Raw genomic sequence first — 20,587 nt, 5'->3', positions numbered from 1 at the left:
TCAGGTTTCAAGGAAGGATTGAATTCGCGATCAAGATCCAAAGTGCTGCTTCCCTGTAGTTTTCATCAGGTTATGATAAACGGTCAGAGATGTTCCACCGAGGATCAGATCTCTGCATGTAAAACTAAGTAGATAAGTATGTTTGGTGGATCGTGCAATGGGATAGACTCTTCCCTGGTCACGTCTCAGTTTTAAGTTGGAAAAACGTTCTTTTCTTATGACTCGTGAGGAGGGTGATGATCTGGGCTCTCCTCCAGGGGACCATCACCATGACCATGATTACTTCTCCAGCTGCTTGGAGTCAGAATGGGGTGAGAGTTAAGGAATGGGGATTTTTTTGGTGGGGAGTGTGTGGAAAACCTTTCAGAGTTTAGTTTAGAGATTTAGTTGTAATGTCGGAGTTCTGTCATTTAGTGTAAGTAAAGTTGTTCAAGACAGTGCTCCAAATTACACCCTAGATTAGGGCTTGGCAAACTTGGTCCTCGAGGACCATTGTCCTGCAGAGTTTTGCTTTGACACTATTCAAACACACCTGAACAAGATTATCCATGTTTTCAAGATCACTAGAAATCTACAGGCAGGTGAATTTGATTAGGGTTGAAGCTAAACTCCCAGTGCGTTCTAAACTAGATCTACCTCCCTCCAAAGGGCACTTCGGAGTGAACAAAAATCAAGGTCGCCATATTGAAGTGTCATTCTAAACCGAAGTGCTCAAAACTGGCCACTTTGAAGGGTCATTTGAAATGAAGGATTTTGAGAAATACAGCTGATGGACACTTTCGGCCATGATTTTTTGAGCAGGGAAGCTGTTTGGTGTTACACACTGCACTAAATTTGGAATGGCTTATCCCTATGTTTAGATTTTTTTCAGAGGGACCCTACAAAGGGATTAGGGCATAGGGATGAGCCCTTCCAAATGGAACCTGCCCTCTATCCCTCCAGGACCGACTTTGCCCATCCCTGGCCTAGAACCTCGCAGTCTTTCTTTTAAACCATATGCGATACCCTGCAATTTTGTGAACTTAACACATTCATTCTTAGGGCTCATTCACACAGAACGTGTCAAAAACGCAAGACAGGTTGCTTTCAGAATGGTTTGAAAAAAATGCGCAGCATAAATCTTAAAGGTATTCACACACAGAGCCTGTAAACAGACTGTTGTACACAAGCCAATAATACTTTGAACTAATGACTTTTCAAAGCTTCGAAGCAATTGAACCTTGTTTCAAAGCGTTCAAACAGCACATGCTAAAGACACCTGCTGGTCAAAACTGTGTAAATGCAACAAAAACTCAAGGATTAGAATTGGATTTTCAAACAAATGTACTTTGTAACTTGTAAATGCACTTAGCTTATCTAATACCATCAAATATCATGTATTTACTTATAGTTTTCTTTTATACATTTTCAAGGCTTATCGTTTGTTCCATGGGCTGTTCTAATCAGGCCAACAAAAGACTACAAGAAACTAATGTTTATTTTCCGTTTACAAATGTCTCACTAATAGTCATACAAACTTATGAAACTGAATCGAGACCAGTTTAGAGATTCACCTCTGGAGGGGGCGATCTTAGTGAATCCACCTGATTCGAGTGATTTTTTTTTTTTTTTTTTTTTTTTTTTTTGTGTGTTACATAGAATTGATCGCCCCAAAGTGGAGAACCGTTGAGTTTGTGAAAGGTTAAGAAACTATAATGATGTAAAAGCGCATTCAATGTGATCGGCCTCTTAGCTGTTTTGTTTTGTTTTGTGTTTTATATATATATATATATAGATGGACACCACTGCAGAATGTCAGTGTTGAAGTGTTGTCATCTCTGCATCTCTTTTAACCGTAAAACCTACTGATCAAAAGTACATCAACTCTGTTTTTATGGTTTAATTACATATCGTAAACCTTGACTAAAGTGAGTAGACCTGGTTATGAATATAAACGTATAAGTGTGCAGAAGGCTGCTAGATCTTTAGTTTATTATTAGATAACTAAGAGTTGAAAGTGGTTATTAATCTGATATACAATAGTTCATTTTGACCCTTTTTCTTTTATTTGTGCCAGGATGATCCATTTGCACATGACATATTGACCTTATTCTAAAATGCGGAAGTGCGCCTGTTTTCGTGATTGTTTTCGAACTTCAGATTCAGTCGCCCATGGGAGAAATGACTAGGAATAATAAACAGCAGAAAACGGTCAAACTACTTGCTCTACAAACAAATGTTTGCATGACTACACAGACCAAGTAGAAATTTACAATAAGAAAATATCAGTTTGCAACGTCAAACAGCAAAACGATAAGTTTTTAATGTCTAAAAATGAATGGAAGTGAATGAGACGGGAAGTCTCGAGCCAAAAAGATTCAAATGGCTGCGCCCACTCGTCGGCTAAGAATAAGGTGAATAGCCTAAATGAATTATCACATGGCTAATGCTTTGTTATAATGCTACAGCCTTTTTTCTTGGCAAATTTAGTAAATTTTTTTGGATGAAATATGAGCAAAATGAGAAATATATGGAGGTCATGTGCACCATCGTCCTTTTACGAACTTTCAAGAGGGAGGAAAGATTGTGCAACTCAATTTTGTTACAAAACAGTAATGCCACTTTCAGACCTTTGAAAGTGGGTGTAGTAGGTTTAACAGGCTGAATTGGTCATTTTTAACCCCAAACCTTATTTTGTCTAGATGATACGTGAACCATTTCTTTAGATGTGCCTGGAGGTGCTGGGAAAATGAGAGTTTTTGCTCAAAATCTCCACAAAAATAATATGATACTATTACTCATGTCTGTGCATTCGGAGCATAGTGGTCTGTACAAAGGAATAAATCAACAAACAAACGTTCACATCTCTCTTATGTCATGACAAATTTTGGTGTAACACAAGAAGGTATAAATATTTAAGGTTTAGCATGTGAGTGAATGTCATGTGAAATGCTAACCTGCGTGATTTGTGGTCCACTGCTATGGATGCTGACATATAACGAAGACGTGCTGGAAAACCATAATGAAAAAATGGGTATTAATATGCATGCTGAATCAATGGAAACATGTCAGATATAGTAAGGGAAAGGACCTGATTGAGAACAGCAGGGGTTTGGTGTGATCATAATGACCATTAGTTCCCTAAACACAAATGTACTGTCCGTGATTTCACAATGAAAGTCAGTGGAAATCCCTGAAATACCCGATGTGGTTGACCGTATACTGAATGTCTGATTGCAACATTGGTTATATAAAATGTATGTAGTCTGAAACTAAATGTAGCGGTTTCATCATGAATGTTCTGAATCTCTCTTAAAACATATCTTATAGGGTAATTGCATAATGTGTAAATAAAAACATGCTAATTACACTTCTTAATTATACTGTAAGTGTGAAGCATAGCTAGCTGTTTTAACATTTAATTCTTACGAAATATAATATTTGCTCATTTCTTGTATGTATATATATGTATATATATATATATATATATATATATATATATATATATATATATATATATATATATATATTAAAGGTGCTGCTAGCTAATTAAAATGTGCTAGTAGCAAAATTGATACTATAATATTTAGGCTAGATGATGATATGGCTTGCCATATAAACACTAGTATTGGTTAAGCACTAGCAAGTAAACAATATGTAAAAGAATGTAAAAAAATACTACAGTAAAGCGTATTTACAACACTAATGAATTCTACAGCATACCATAGCAACTGAAAAACAGTAAACCATGTTGAACTTTAGTATTTAATATACCCGTCACAGAAAACTACATTGGGCGATTTGTTCATATTATTTACCACAACAGGTTAATTCAAATACTGACTGCAATATGTTTGTGGGAAATTCTAGTGAGAAATCTGACTGAAACGGATCTGCAATAAGCCAATGGCATATTTGTTAAAACAGAAAGAAAATCACTATACAAATAAAGATTAATAAAAGTAATGTTAAACTTAGTAGCTGAAGTGCTTAGTAAGTATTTTGTAAATAGCAATTAGCATCTCTAAAATATGCACTATTCAGAATATAAACTACATCTAACTGTTTGGTAGCAACCCTAAATAAGATGCTAATAGTTAGGGAAAATATGTAATGCTAGCAAGACGGTAGATACTAGCACTGTTTACAGGTTAAATGTGTAAACGGCTTGCCATATGACCGTGTGTTTAGCGAGCGGCTGAAACTCCACTGCTCCCTCTGCTGGCCAACAGACCGCATTTCAAACAAATCAACACAGTAAGTCACAGTAGGCTAAACATTAAGTGTTTAAATTCGAACTATATACTCACAGTAGTCTGTAAAATCATTATTATTTTTTTTAGACAAGCGAAAAAAGGGCAGGTGCTCAAGCAGCCAAAGCCCCTATCTGCACGTGCCCGAGCTTTGCCTCACGTCAGTTTGCAAGCAGGCCTGAGCGCGCGCCTTTAGCTCGCACCAATGTAATGCTGTGTTAAGATGTTTTTATACATTGTAGACATTTCTATTATATGTCCTCGCTTACCATATTATAGGTAATGTATTTCACGTATGTCTATCACTTATTTAGTGTAAAGATCTGACATACAGTCCCACGGAAAAGACGCGAGGCGAGGCGTTGCTCTAACGCGCCATAGTTATGCTCTGCCACAATGAAGGGGGCGCGCGTGAGCTCACGGTTAATCTTGTTCGGCGGTTGCTCTTCTTCTACGTTGCGTTAATCAAGCGAAGTTCAAGGAGTCAACGTTGTTTTGTTTTTTGTTTTGTTTTGTTTTGACCCCTAAAATGGTGGATGTAATATATCAGCTCAAACATTTCTCATAGTTGGACTTTCAGTCAAAACGTGGAGTAATAACGTTAAATAATTGACGACCAACGCTGGAGACAAACAACCTGCTACAAAGGACTGGACAGAAGATAACTCGATTGTTTCAAAGTTATTCAAGTCATTCCAAGACTTCATTTACAACTCAAGGTAAGACCTGTGTGTGTGTGTGTGTGTGTGTGTGTGTGTGTGTGTGTGTGTGTGTGTGTGTGTGTGTGTGTGTGTGTGTGTGTGTGTGTGTGTGTGTGTGTGTGTGTGTGTGTGTGTGTGTGTGTGTGTGTGTACGCGCGAGAGAGACACACACACACCTAGATGATTATAAATGAATCATTGTAAATATACTAATTATTATTGTTTTTATTGCTGTTTTATCCTAAAATGTTGATTGTTAAATGTACAGTTTATTCTGATATATTTTTTTACATTGATTTGTATGAATAATATGATATGTTGAATAATAATATAATATATTTAATATTAATGTGATATATTGAATAATATGATGTATTGTTGATATTTTATTTAATTATATATAGATATCTTTTTTAACTACTACTATTTACTGCGTGTACTGTTTTATTATATATGTATGTTACTTTTATAACTGATTTGGCAATACATGTGTAACATTTGTCATGCTAATAAAGCAATTATTGAATTGATTTGAATTGGGAGAGAGAGAAAGTGAGAACCTGCATCCGCTGTGGTGCTGTGTGTCGGTTGTTAGGCTGTCTGTAGCATCCAGCCAGGTGTTGTTTGAGAGACATACTGAACCGCTATACATTTTACATTCTTCCTTGGCCCAGTATGTACCTGCTATGTGTATAATGGTAGTTGGCAAATATATTGAGAGGGTGCTCGCTGCAGAGCCATTTGAGGAGAGCTGAGCTCCAGCGAGGGGGAGCATGAGCTGTCGCTCCTCCTCCTGTAAGCTGTTGTAATGCGTACACCAACCCCACCCCTAACCCTACCCCCAGTGACATCACGCGTAGAAGAAGTGGAAAAAGGTGGAGCTCAAGCTTAAGCTCCCCCTCGCTGGAGCTCAGCTCTCCTCAAATGGCTCTGCAGCGAGCACCACTTGAATATATTGAGTGCATGTTTGTAAATCTGACTCTGAAAGTGTCAGTGCCTCACCTGCCAAAAACCTCACTTCCATCACTGGAGTATGTATGGGTGTTTCCCAGTATTGGGAGAAGCAGATTTAACATGAAGTGACACGACATCTGACGTGCACATGCTATTGGGTGTTGTGACACTTGTTTAATAACATTATTTGTGTTGATCAGTTATTCAACAGGGCTGCATGTCTTTACTCTTATAATGAGTTTCTAGAACAATACTAAATTCCTGTGTCTCCTGGAGATTATGCCAAAGTCTTTAGAGCAATTTCTAATGGTGTCTGCATGTTATTTAGAGCTCAATCAAGGTTGTAAGCACAACAACTAACCTTGTTATCCCTGACTGACACTTCAGGGGTCCGTTCTTCGTACCTCGCTTAAATGATCTAAGATGATTTGGCAGATCCTGGATCTTTTAATCTTGATAACTGATCTCTCGCTAATTTGGTTCTTCAAACAAGTTCACGAATCAGATTAGAATGTCTGGATAAACTGATCTGAGATCGCTGCGTGTGTTATGAAGGACAGATCTATCGATCCTCGAAATCATGATCAGCAATGCAACGATTGGCTGACGGCATAGCAGCGTAATGACATCATCTGATTAATATTCAATTATCCATGTGAGCAAAATTACATCAAATTAGCAGTAAATGGTTTGTTAAATATGACACGCAAGAACTTTCCACATTTGTTGTGAGCTGCAGGCTTTACACTTTCATTTGTCAAGACAAGAGTATTCATCATGTATTTCAATGCAAATCAATGCATTTAGTTCTACATTTAGAAAAGATTTTCTTTATTAATGTAGCCGTTTTTTAATCGGTGTATAAAGAATAACTGGTTGTTTACAAAAGCATTTTGATATTGGTAAAGGTGTCTGCAACTTTTGTGAAGCATCAAATCACTGGCATATTAACTATCAAAACATGTTTATGACTGCATAAATGTATTATTGCTTAAAAAAAATCACATATTGTGCATTTCTATTATACACAATTTGTTCTAAAGCGATCTAAAAAGTTCATTTCAATAAGTTTTCTCTTTGCACCAGATGGCAGTCTTTGTACTTTCATTTCGAGGGTGCAGATTGCATACGTTTTATTAATATGTATAACTTTATTTATTTTATTAATGACTATAACTTTATATATATATTTAAAAATTATGTATTATTTTCCCAAGTGTATATAACTACTACTGTAAGAAAATATCAGAATTCGGTAAATACTTTCTGTATTATCTTTGCTTGAACTAAGCCGATCTAATCCTGTTTATATGAATTAAACCTGCTCCCGATCAGGTTTGACCTAGCAGAACTGTTGCCATGACAACAACTCTCGGATCAGCTTTGAAGAACGAAACGATCCTGGATCGTGTCAAATCGTCAATATCCAAATCCAGCTAACTGAGTAATCCACGTACGAAGAACGGACCCCAGTTGGTAAGATTTGTTTTTCCCGTAACAATAGTAAGAACATTAAACTAATTATATCCATGTTCAAAGCAGATATGTTATGTCCCTTGTTATTTTTATGAAGTCTTTTAAATGGTTAGTTCACCCTAAAATGAGCAATCTGTCATTGTTTAAAACCTGCTTGTTGCTTTCTTCTGTTGAACCAAAGAGCTTAGAATAACCAAGAGGCTGTCCATTAGATCTTATTGCTGTTGCGATGGCGAGCAGCTGCTCTATTTTTTATTTATTTACTTAAAAAGTGCATTAAAGCTGAGATACAACCTGAAAGACGACAATACAACACAATCACATTCATCAGCACTTTTAATAGTTTATTTTACAGACTTATAATATGCTGTTGTTCTATTGGAAGTTTCATTCCAAAATGGCCTCTGCGCCATCTAGTGGCCGTTTCCCGAATCGCACTAGAGTGTCGCCTCTTGGTGATTCGATGCTCTTTGGTTGAACACAAATTAAGAAGATTTCTGAATCAAACCATCCAGCCATTGACTTCTATACTATTTTTTTGTTCCACTATTGATGTCAGTGGCTACCTTTTTGGTATGCAAGTGTGTTATGTTAAACAAAGCCAGACTTAGAAACATTACCAGCAAATGAAAATTACACTTTTATTGTACAGTATGCAAATGCTATATACACGGGATTAATATAATCATTCAAACTGTTCAGTGCAAAGTGTATTCATAAATGAAGAGGTGAAATATTAATGGAATGCTCATCAGTGAATAAATCAACACAGGCTCATTGAAAAGACGTGCTTTAGCTTACTTTTGTTTTGGAGAAAGCACAAAAACGACCTTAAACACACAATTGACTGCAGTTTCTAGGTATGATAAACACTTGAGGGCAGTATGACACTGTCAACTTTTGTTTCTTTTCACACTAATGACATTTACACGGACTAATTATCGGTGAATAAAGGATTATTTTGTGTAGGTCTATGCACAACACCAAATAAATACCACAAAGCATTTATCTGTGTCTATGATTTGTAATGAATATGTTTGCCTCACCTATCTGTCTCCATATGGACAACCTCTCTGGCAGGGTTAGTTTGCTCAGTAGCTCATGTTGTACGATGTAGTACTTGTACAAATGACATGAAAGCAATTATGGGTTGGGTTTAAGTCCGTTGTTCGCTGGTGATCTGCACAATAAGCGTTGTCATGTACAAGAAGGATGTGCATCTGAAACGTACAACAAAATGTATCTTAATTAATGTATTTCAGATTCACTAACATTTAGACAGCGCCCCCTAGTGGATTTGTGATCTGAAACGTGTACCTGAAGCAATGGATTTTACATTTTGCAAGTATTTCCAAAGAGTCTAGAACACTTTTAAACCCTCAGTCTCTTGTTTCTCTAGAGAAAGCAGTGACAGAACCACAGGGCGTCCTCTTTCTCCATTCGTCTTCATTGAAAACACTGACAGAAGGGCCTGTGTAATGCTGCGTTTCACTGCTTCTGGCTTTCAGCCCTCTGGACATTCGCTATGGAAATATCTGCAAGATTATATTAAAATATTGTCAAGCGTTCACATCTCCAGTTTAGGGATAGTTCACCCAAAAATGAAAATATGATGCTTGTTTACGTAGCCCATCCTTGAGAAGTGACTTTTTTTGTGTATTCAGCAAAAAGCATTTATTTTGTCAAAACAATCTAAAAAAAAAAGATGTACTGGCAGTGCTCTGAGTCAAAAATTGAATATACACGCTTGAATTAATATTTGTTGCTCCTAATAATACACTAAGACCTTATGAAGTGAAGCGGTCAGACATTTACACCTCAGATTTGCATATTAATGATGTGAATCAATGGTAATAATGTTATAGATCAGTGTTTCTCAAACACTTTCCCAGAGAACCACCAGCACTGCATGTTTTGCATGTCTCCTTTGTCTATTACACCCATTACTGGTCTTTCTGTCTTTGCTAATGAGCTGATGATCTGAAACAGGCATGTTTGGTTAAGGAGACATGGGAAATGTGCAGAGCTGGTGGTTCTCTAAGTGGTTGAGATAAACACTGTTATAGATTAACGTTGGACTGGTTGTTTCGCTTCATTAGGAGACAGGAATTAAATTAGATATGCATGTATGTGTTGTTGTTTTTTTCCTTTTAAGGAGGCAGTAATCATGGACTTGATTTTATTAATCACCAAGGATCACATTTTCAGCTAAAATCGTCTTTAAGTTTAATTGAAAGCTAAGTTGTTTGGATGACCTTTCAGGCTTGTGTTTTTAGGTGTGCTTTCACTTCAGCACATATCTAGCCTTAAACATAATAAAGTGAATCAAAAGTGCAAACATTTAAACTTAAAGGAATATCTGGAGCAAAATAATGTTGACTTTTACCTATTCCTGCATTTTCTGTAGTCAGAACATATAAACCCTTAAAGCCAGACGTTTTCTGAGCTACCTCTTAAAGGTTTATGACTTTTTATTCTTTAACAAATATATTTAACCCCTGTGGGTGGCACAATTGTTAGCACTGCCACCTCACAGTCGCTGGTTCGAGCCCCGGTTGGCATTTTTGTGTGGAGTTTGCATATTCTCCCTGTGTTTGCGTTTCCTGCTCCGCTTTGTCCCTTAGTCCAAATACATGCGGTACATGTGAATTAAATGAGCTAAATTGACTGTAGTGTATGTGTGTGAATAGTGTTTCCCAGTGCTGCGGCTGGAACAGCATCCTCTGTGTAAAACATATGCTGGATAAGTTGGCGGTTCATTCCGCTGTGGCAACCCCTAATAAATAAAGGGACTAAGTCAGTGGTCATCAAACTTGTTCCTGGAGGGCCAGTGTCCTGCAGATTTTAGCTCCAGCCCTAATCAGACACACCTGAACAAGCAAATCAAGGTCTTACTAGGTATACTTAAAACACCCAGGCAGGTGTGTTGAGGCAAGTTAGAGCTAAACCCTGCAGGGTCACCGGCCCTCCAGGACCAGGATTGGTGACCCCTGGACTAAGTCATAGAAAATTGAGTGAATGAATTTAACCCTTGTGTACTGTTCACATTGACTACCCTTTCGTTATGTTGGTGGCTGTTTTTGCCCCCATTGACCCATTGAAAAAACATTTTTTTGCAAAGCCATGACAGTATATAATCTTGCATTTTTGATTGTTTGTATTTTACCCTGTAGGAAAACTTAAACTTTTTTTCCTGTCGATCATTGGCAGCATTAACCCTTTAGATAGGCATACGAAAACGTTTCTGAAAAAAATGCTATTATAATGGAGGTAAATGGGGCAAAAACAGCCACCAACATTATGAAAGGGCGGTCAATTTGCACAGAGCACATTAAGTTTTTGAAAAGTTCCAAACCATTTTCCCAAAATATGTGTCATAATAAGATTGCTCACTAAAAATCATTTCATTTACTGAAACACAGAAAGATGTGTCCAAATTAAGACTCAAAATCATCCCAGAATAGATAAAAACTTCCCCAGCAGGACACAAGGGTTAAAGACTGTCTGGTTACTGATATTCTTAGTTGTACTTTACCCAGAGTTTTCCTTTAAGACATGCGATTCTTTTATTCAATTAAGGTTGCATACTGACTTGATTGGACATATATGGACTGTATGCTGATGATATATATATATATTAGTGGTGGTCCCATCAGAAGTAGAGTCTGTCTGAAATGGCTCCAGGAAGATGCGTCATGATCTGGACGCGGATCCACCAGTGTGGCTCCATTGGGCTGTATCTGGTGTATGGCCGCTGGGACATGATGGCGTCTGTGATGTCGTCTAGCACTGGTTCGATCTCGCGCTGGCCGCTGTTGCAGTAGGAGCGCATTAGAGCCATGTACTGCTCAAAATGAGCCTTCCCATAATCCTCCTGGACAATAGGGGGCGCCTCCTTCCAGAGCTTCTCGGCCGTTGTTGTGACGATGTCGCGTGTTAGGATCCCTGTGGCAACGATGAAGTTTCCGGGTTCAATGACGGAAACTTTGACGCCCCACGTCTTCATTTCGTATCGCAGACAGTCTGAAAAAGCTTCAACTCCGTATTTGGAAATACAGTACGGCGAGCGGAGAGCGTTTCCCATTCGGCCGTACATGCTGGCGATGTTCACCACACGACCTGGAGACATACATAAAATATCTAAGTGAGAGAACTATACAATTTCTGTCTTTGAAAGAGCTTTATCCGCTTGTTAAGTCGTGACGTGTATTCTCCACTGTTTGCAGGTCCAAACCGCTATTCAATTGAATTGAGAAAATATTTGTTTATGAACTATTTTTAGTCATGTCACACATTTAAGTGAATTTTATATACAATCATGTGCACACAACTGTCTCTGGACTTGCTGCATCTCAGACACCAATATTTTAACAATTAATATAAAATATATCACTTTCTGGCCATCGGATATTAGGCATATATATATATATATATATATATATATATATATATATATATATATATATATATATATTGTAATCGTGATTTTTGAAAGTATAACATCGCTTTGTAAACGTTTATTATTAACATTTGTTGAGTCTCCACATACAGTTTAATAGAGAGCTTGGACCACTCTTAACAGACAGATTATGATCCAGAAGGCAGAATTTATCTGATGGAAAATATATATATTTTTATTGTTTATCTTATTTACTTATCTGTGCCACAATATTCTTTGATAGATAAAAATAAAATGACTATTAAAATATTTTGGAAAAATATGTAGAGAAAATGTTAGCATTTGTCATGAAAATGGTTCAGCAAAAATACTGTAAAACAATTGTTTCTGAAACATACAAATTATATATATTATATAATTTTACATAATTATATATATATATATATATATATATATATATATATATATATATATATATATATATATATATATATAATACATTTTTGTTCTTTCTTTTTTCACAAATTGATTTTAAAATCATTCTAATGTGATGATTTGATGATCATGAAATATTTAATATTGTTATCAATGATGAAAAATACACTGCAACAGAATTATATTTTCAGGATCTTTTTATGAATATTTTTTAAAATAAATAAATAAATAAATAAACTTTTATCTCTCTGTAACCCACCGCACTTCTTAAACCATTTAGCATTATGACAAATGTTTACATTTTATTTATTTTTTAACATTGTAATTGAAAATGTTTTAACATGTTGGACTTCATTTTAAAAGTGTAAACTTTAAATAGCTGTCTGAAAAATGTTGCATAAAAAATGTTTGTTAAGCCACTTCTCATTCCAAGGTCCACCAGTTTAATCCCTGATCCATTAAATACATTCCTTTAATTCAGTGACAGAATAACTGAAGACACACACACACACACACACACACACACACACACACACACACACACACACACACACACACTAACATTCAAATTGAATTAACCTCAGGCTGACTCCACATTATCTGGACCACAGAGTTCTTTAAAGGCAGCAATCAAACTTTTCTCTTCTTACATGTTTATAGTTGGGCTTGATGTAATCGACGTATCTTTGCACTTAATTATTGTGTACAAATTATATTGTCCTTATGATCTTTAATCAAATATGTAACCTTTCCTCCCCCTCGAAACAGCTTCACTACTGGTCACATAGAATGACTTTAGGGTGGGGCTATCAGTGCTTTAGGGCAGGGCTATCAGGCTTTTAGGGTGGAGCTATCAAAGTGTGTCTTGTTGCTTTTGTTCATTCGTCAATCTTTCTTCATTGTGTTATCAATGCCCATCTTTCAATGATCTAATCGATTGACTAAAGATGAAATCAGGCACTGTCCTACATTTATTTCTCATTTCAGGACTGTTTCAATTGCATCTACGGTGTAACAATGGAAAAAGAGACAAACTTAAGTGTATGGCGACTTAAAAACCTCAGGAGATGAACGATTTCCTGCTCATGTCTAGTATGTAGACACAAGCAGAGCAATAGTGCACACTTGAGTGGAGTACACTGAAGTCTTTGATTTTACCTTTGGCCCTGCGGATGAGTGGCAGAAAGGCTTTGGTGACTCTGATGGTTCCCCACAGGTTCACTTCTGACACCTGCTTGTAAGTGTCCATGGTGGTGAACTCCACCTCCCCGAATGTGGAGATACCCGCGTTATTGACAACACCCCACAGACCTGAACACAAAACATCATTTTATCATCCTCTTTTTATCATCCTCCACTTGTCCCAAACCTGTTTGAGTTTCTTTCTTCTGTTGGACACAAAAGGAGATAATTTGAAGAATGTTGAAAACTGTCATTGAAGTTCCAAGTTGACTTTTGTTAACAGTCTTCTAAATACCAATTTTTGGTGTATTTTTTGTACATCAACTACGTTGAGTTTACAGCAAACATGTTAATATGAGCCAAACACAGAGTCTCGTCACCTTTTTCTGAGTCTGGCAGGTTTTCAGTCACAAACTGAACAGCCTGAGAGACCTGCTCCTCACTGCAGACATCCAGCGGCACCACCTTCAGCTTCTCTGAGTGAATGTTCTCCAGCTCCTTTGCTCCTTCTCCATCCTGACACACACACAATGTAACATGTCCATGCTCTGTTTATAGTTAATGCAACATTTTTCACATATTTTATTTACCTCTCTTCTACACTGCGGTTTGCTTTATGTAATGTCTTCCTGCTTCTATGAAGCCCCTCCTTCAGAAAAAGACAGTGGGCTCAGATTGGTCAGCTAAAAGGCCTTGCCTGTTTTTAATTCGACTGATTTGTAACCGCTTAGTTGACCTTTTGTCCATAGTAGGGCTGTGCGTTTTGGGGAATATATATATATATATATATATATATATATATATATATATATATATATATATATATATATATATATATATATATATATATATATATATATATACACACATACATATATATATATATATATATATATATATATATATATATATATATACATATATATATATATATATATATATATATACACACATACATATATATATATATATATATATATATATACATATATATATATATATACATATATATATATATATATACATATATATATATATATATATATATATATATATATATATATATATATATGTATATATATATATATTTATTTATATATATATATATTGTAGTCAAGCTTCAGCTCAATAATCTGTATAAGCTTCTTACTGCTAAAATACAGTAATAGTGAGTGGTAATTAGAAAAAGGAACTTAAAATAAATTAACTTATATTAGCAAACCACTCTGAAATTGTACTTTGCTTACTACTAGATCGAGTTTCACTGGCAGTACTTTCAGTTGACTTTTTAGCTAGACACTCCTCATATAGCCGCCTGAGGTGCTTTATTAGGTGCTGGTTGTTGTATTTCCTTGTGCCGTGGCAACAATTCTTCGAGAGCTCTTACAAATTACCTGGTTTTGGATGGTGTCTGTGAATTTGATACCAAAATATTCCCATATTAGCGATGTCCTGTTTGTATTTGATATTAATCAGTATCTTACTGCTTCCATCATCCCACTTGTTTGCCCTTTCCTGTTTGTTTGTATTTTTAATGTGGGTGTTCAGCATAGTTCGGTTGCGCAAATCTGATTGGGCAGAACGAAAGTATGCTCACTCAATTGGCTGGTAAGACCATCACACACAGATGGCAGTCACACATTTGCTCTGTTGGTGGGGAAGTTAAATAATATACATTTATACCGTAGCCTCTTGCGATTAGCTAAAAGCAGCGTTTTAAATCGCGATTGCGATTTGATTTCGATGAATTGCACAGCCCTAGTCCATAGGTTGTCATTAACTTTTTTTGTTAATTGCTTAAAGTGGTGTCAGGACGTATATATAGCAAAATTCAATATAATTTCGCCTGATGTAATGAATAGCTCTATTTTAAAAGACTTTACATAATTTTACATTGATTGGAATGATTTTGTAGCGCGTTCAGGCCCTAAAAACCCAAACAAAACCAACTGTGGTTCCTGGTAATAATATAATAATAAAATATAATTCCGTCTAACACATTGCGGATCCTACGATGTGACTATTGTAGATACACACATTGCGATATTGAGGTTAAAACAACATATTGTGCAGCTCTATTACATAATGCAATCCAAGAAGTGAACTGAAACAATTGTTCAATCTTAAATGATCTTAAAGCGCTAGAATGGTCACTCCCAGGGCGGGGTTTATGTGAATATTAGGGTTGTGATGTCACAGATAAAGCTCATAGTAGACTCTGCTAGCGGTTTGTTGTAGTTTAAGCAAATTCCAATAAAATATTTCCATTTGGACTGAAATGTGAGCGCCGTGACTTTGAAGATGTTGGTAATGCTCAGACAGCATTAATACACACTAAATAAGGTTATATTTTCAGCAAACACCATTTTAACTGTACTTAGTGCATGACACATGAGCTCAACACTATGATTTCTTGTTGCCAGATATTTTTCAGCATTGAAAAAAATCCAACTGAGCTTGTTTATTGTCATGCTTGACCTGCAGTGTCAGTTTCTTCAACAGCGCAATGGCCTTTGGCTCTAGGAGCAACATGGTTTGTCAGCTGGTGTAACCGGTACTTAAAAAATACTTTTGAAAAAAGATCAGATGAGAGATTAGATAAAGTAGTAGAAAGAAGATTTCAGCATGTGCAGAGTCCAATATTGCAGAAACCAACTGAGATTTTCAGTTTAATTACAGAGAGATGCATTTAATAAAAACTATTTAAGTGTGATATTTTAAAATCAAGTGTTGTTTGTACACTTACATTTAAATCTAGCTGGATAAAATATTTCATATTTCACATTATTAAAAAACAAAATTCACATTATTTAATCGCACTATTTGACATTTTTATTTACATAAAATCAGGTAATGAAACTTAAAGGGCACCTATTATGCACAAATCACTTCTATAAGGGGTTTAAATACATTTATATGGCAACAGTCAATAAATATAACCAGCTTCTAATGGTAAAAGTGTATACTTTTATTTTTTATAACCACACACATGATCAAAACACTCTGCAGAAACACTTTGTTCGACGTTCTTCCTTTGTACGTGTCATCAGAGAGTGAAATCTCCGCCCATTAGTGACGATCTCCCTCCCTCATTAGCATAGGACATAAGTCTTGTTTTTGAATCTGCTGCTATGCTGACTTGCAGGCATCTGTAGCTCCGCCCTCTTTTAAAAAGAGCGCAATCTCATTTAAATTTAAAGCGCCAGTCTCCAAAATGGCACAATTAGGATCAAAGTCTAAAAGGGGCAGATTCAAAGAGCTATAAGTCATTATTTGTGTAATATTTTAAGCTAAAGAGACTTATTTTACATCTTGTAAACATGGGGCATAATAGCTCCCCTTTAAATACACTTTAAACTACCTGCTGCCTGCATTCAAAACCAGATTTTGCTCATGCTCAAGGCTGAATTGAAAATCTGCATGCGTACTGCTATACCACTTATACATAACCAGGATATGATCATGTATTCATGCTGCTAGAATTATGTAAGTGTTTAACTGTAGCCTCTGTGTAGTAATGATCTTGCAAAATATATTTCATCATCTTAAGCGCAGCTCTTGACTTTAGACCTACAGGTTGTATAATTATGCATAAAAAGGCCCTTGCAGAAATAGCTGAAGCGTTACCTTAAACAGACAACCTGCAAACACAGTGAAGCCCAGCTTATGGAAGTGTTTGGCCAAAGCGAGTCCGAATCCAGTGTCACAGCCGGTAATGAGCAGCGCTTTCCCTTCGACCTATGAAGGAAACATGAAGCAATGTTATTTTCACAAAGCCACAGCATTACTGCAACTGCAGCTGAATGTGCCAACAATTCACTGGCTCGAAGCAAGCAGAGACCTCGAATGAGCTGGATTTCCTAAAGTTTGTTGCTAAAGCAGTGCCTTTCAAACTGACGGGCTGATTAAACAGAACAAACAAATACATTAATCAGCTAAAATAAATCAATTTAAATAACATTTATATTCAAAATATATTATTTAAATAAATAATAAATAAGTGTGTGCGCATGTGAGTGTGTGTATGAATAATTAACGTTTAGATAATAAAAGTAGTTTAAAAAAATACAATTTAATTAACTGATTTATTATTAATCATGATACAATTATTAATATTACATATATATCACTGTTTATTGATTTGTATAATTTGTGTGAACTGCATTTGTTAATTATGTGTATATAAATGCACACATCAATGCATATTTTTGTGAAAATGTGTATTTAAATGTAAAGTTATTATATATAACACAGTTATTTATACATTTTAATATATCTGTATATATTTTAAGGGTTCATTTATTTATATACACAGTACAGAATACATATTGAGATTATATCAAGTTTACATTGGTTGACTTATTGTTAAACCATATTTATATAGTAAATGTGTGTATAAATACATAATTTTAGCAATGAAATAGCAATGTGTGAATCTGCAAGTCACATCGCAGGATCTGCAATATCAAATTAAGGTTTTAATTAACCAGGAACTACAGAAGTCAGTGAAAAGATGAACTGTATTATTATAGATTTTTATTTGGATGTTTTATTATGATTGTAAGATTTCAAGCTAATTTAAACCATTTGTTCACAATCTATAAAGTTTGCACTTTACAGATTAAATGTTTTATCATTTATACAATGGGTATAGAGTTATTTTATTTTTGATTAATGAATTTCGGTGGGTCCGGTCCATTTTTTTGGCTGCAAGGGCCGTTGTCTCTAGCTGCTTGCACTCTCAGCAGTCGCACTTTTTTCATTTATTTATTTATTTGATTATAGCCTCACTCTTTTTATTCATTATTTTGCCGGAGCTCAGCTCTTTTTACTTATTTTCTTGCAGCCCCGTGAGTCCAGTGGTCAGCACGTTGAGTTGAGGCCCCTACCGACCCGAGTTCGAACCTGACCTGAGTAATTATTTATTTATTTATTTTTTTAATGTTAAAGCATATGTTGCTGTTAGGGTTGTTGAACATTTGAAGTTCTAAAGCAGCTGTTTTCTTGAAAAAGATGTGATGGTGTCATTAGAAACTGAATTGGAAATGAGGTTATTTTAATATAGTCAGTCATGAACTGAGGTGGGTTGGTCTAATGTTGAAACTCCAGGGCTGAAAAGCAGTCCCACTCCGGCCCTGATGTACGGTCAGCCTTGGCTAACTTTATTTAATGTTAATTAGCTAAAACTAATTAAAAAAATTATTAATTACATTATAACATTACAATTATTGCAATGCCAATGTGTCTATGTATGCTATTTGACTTTTACTAAAAACTGCTTTAAAAATGAGATAAAAAATGCACAAATAAATAAAGTAAATGTGCTTCCAGATAATATCTGATATAAAAAAAAAAAAAACAAATAGACAGAAAATATCAATCTCCAAAAAACATCTCCAAGCATCTCCAAAAAACAAAACCGAATTTCATACTGCACACCAAGATATTTTCTACACACAAACACCCACGCACGCATACATATATTGCATAATGCGCCATTCACACCACACCACACGCACCCTGCACAACCCTGCCACATACAGTTATAATAACATAAGTTTACTGTCATGCATACAGTAGTTACAGTTGTTCGTACTGTACTTTACCTTGACCGTCCCACGGGGGAGTCGAGGCACGGCCACGTACAGCACAAAGAGCGCGTACACGAACACGATGCACTCGGTGACACTCGCCTCCGGGAAGCCGCAGCTCCGGGCGATCCAGTTGAGGACCGACGGCAAACCGAATCCTAACACGAGCGTCAAAAACACCGAGAAAGCGACGAGGAGCGCCACTCTCACCATCGGCAGCGAGGCCATCTTGAACTGTTGACAACTCTGGCGGAGGCGGGGCTATAGGGGCTACGGCTCATGAATTATGCAAATATATGCTAATGGAAGACCGGTTACTTATTAGAATGAAAGTATGCCACTAGAATTGTTTTATACAGCTCTGAACACTTTATATAACAAATATTTATAGTCAACATAAAATAATTAGTGCTGGGCAAAGATTAATCGCATTCAAAATACAAGTTTCCTTTTAACGTGTGTAGTGTGTATATTTATTATATAAATGCATATAATTGAAAAAAAAATGTTTGTTTTAAATTTTTACATATTTATTTTATTTAAATAATTATTATTTAAATGAAATATACGTTTTAATATTAGAAATGTCTAAATTGAACTAATGGTTGATGTCTATGAGTACTGTAAGAATGTTATTTATTTGGTTCTCAGATTTCTGTTTGTTTCTCCAATTTGCAAACCCTGCCATTGTCCTTGTCCTCAGCCCAATTGAATCTACAGCTTTAATAGTTTTGTTATGCTTATTATTTAGAAAAAAAACTTTAGAAATAACAAGTTTAAGTTGTTATAATTCACATCAAAAGATAAAAAACTTAAAATTATAAATAAATTATACAAAAAATACTACACATATATAATAAATGTCACATTTGCATTAAATTTAACATAAAATGTGTGCAATACATCTTTAAGGCTATGACTCGGAAGTGACATCATTTGATGGAGAAACTGACAGTGATCAAGGATGCGTTCTTTCATTGAATTGTTTGATTTTATCCTTGTTTGTGTATGATTATTTGAGGACGGCAAGCTTAAAGGTCAGGCCCTGTCACATTTTCTATAAGTGAAAATGTATGTTTCGGGTAGAATGTATACACACACACACACACACATATATATGGTTATATAGTTTTTATTTTTATTTTTTTATTTTTATAGTTTTTATTTTTATTTAGTATTAGCCTCCCTTTGATTGATTTCTTTTTTCTTTTTTTAAATATTTCCCAAACGATGTTTAACAGAGCAAGGAAATTTTCACAGTATGTCTGATAATACATTTTCTTCTGGAGAAAGTCTGATTTGTTTTATTTCAGCTAGAATAAAAGCAGTTTTTAATTTTTTATGAACCATTTTAAGGTCAATATTATTAGCCCCTTTAAATGTCACTTTAAGCTGTGTAGAAGTGTCTTGAAAATACCCAGTCAAATATTATTTGCTGTCATCGTGGCAAAGATCAAATATTAGAAATGAGGTATTAAAACTATTATGTTTAGAAATGTGTTGGAAACATCTCTCTGTTAAACAGAAATTGGGGAACAAAATAAAACAGGGGGGCTAATAATTCAGACTTCAACTGTTCACAATAAATATATAACGCACACATGTTGAAATATATTA

General features: G+C 35.5%; 2 protein-coding genes across 15 annotated transcripts in view; one reads left to right on the top strand and one right to left on the bottom strand.

Moving 5' to 3' along the window:
- Positions 1 to 4,657: 4,657 nt before the first annotated feature.
- Positions 4,658 to 20,587, top strand: part of sugct (succinyl-CoA:glutarate-CoA transferase) — a 301,335-nt gene continuing 285,405 nt past the window's right edge. For 5 of the 13 annotated variants that reach the window (XM_073940532.1, XM_068217106.2, XM_073940531.1 and 2 more), the window contains exon 1: positions 4,658 to 4,951. The gene's annotated coding sequence lies outside the window, so the exon portion shown is untranslated. Of the gene's footprint in view, positions 4,967 to 7,222; positions 7,364 to 18,225; positions 18,294 to 20,587 lie in introns of all 13 variants that reach the window. The other 8 variants (XM_073940524.1, XM_073940523.1, XM_073940527.1 and 5 more) reach the window with 3 other exon arrangements.
- bdh1 (3-hydroxybutyrate dehydrogenase, type 1) lies at positions 7,980 to 19,209 on the bottom strand. 2 transcript variants are annotated; one of them, XR_012399052.1, is made up of 6 exons: positions 18,986 to 19,209; positions 17,007 to 17,117; positions 13,760 to 13,895; positions 13,356 to 13,508; positions 10,352 to 11,482; positions 7,980 to 10,182 (listed from the first exon to the last, which is right to left on the bottom strand). XR_012399052.1 is itself a non-coding variant. In NM_001089509.1 (5 exon segments), coding segments are annotated over 5 exon segments (1,080 nt in total). In that variant the 5' UTR covers positions 19,199 to 19,209; the 3' UTR covers positions 10,911 to 11,015.

The sequence above is a fragment of the Danio rerio genome, chromosome 24 (genome assembly GCF_049306965.1).
Source record: "Danio rerio strain Tuebingen ecotype United States chromosome 24, GRCz12tu, whole genome shotgun sequence".
NCBI lineage: Eukaryota > Metazoa > Chordata > Actinopteri > Cypriniformes > Danionidae > Danio > Danio rerio.
The sequence above is the reverse complement of the archived record's forward strand: the minus strand, read 5'-3'. Positions and strand labels throughout refer to the sequence as shown.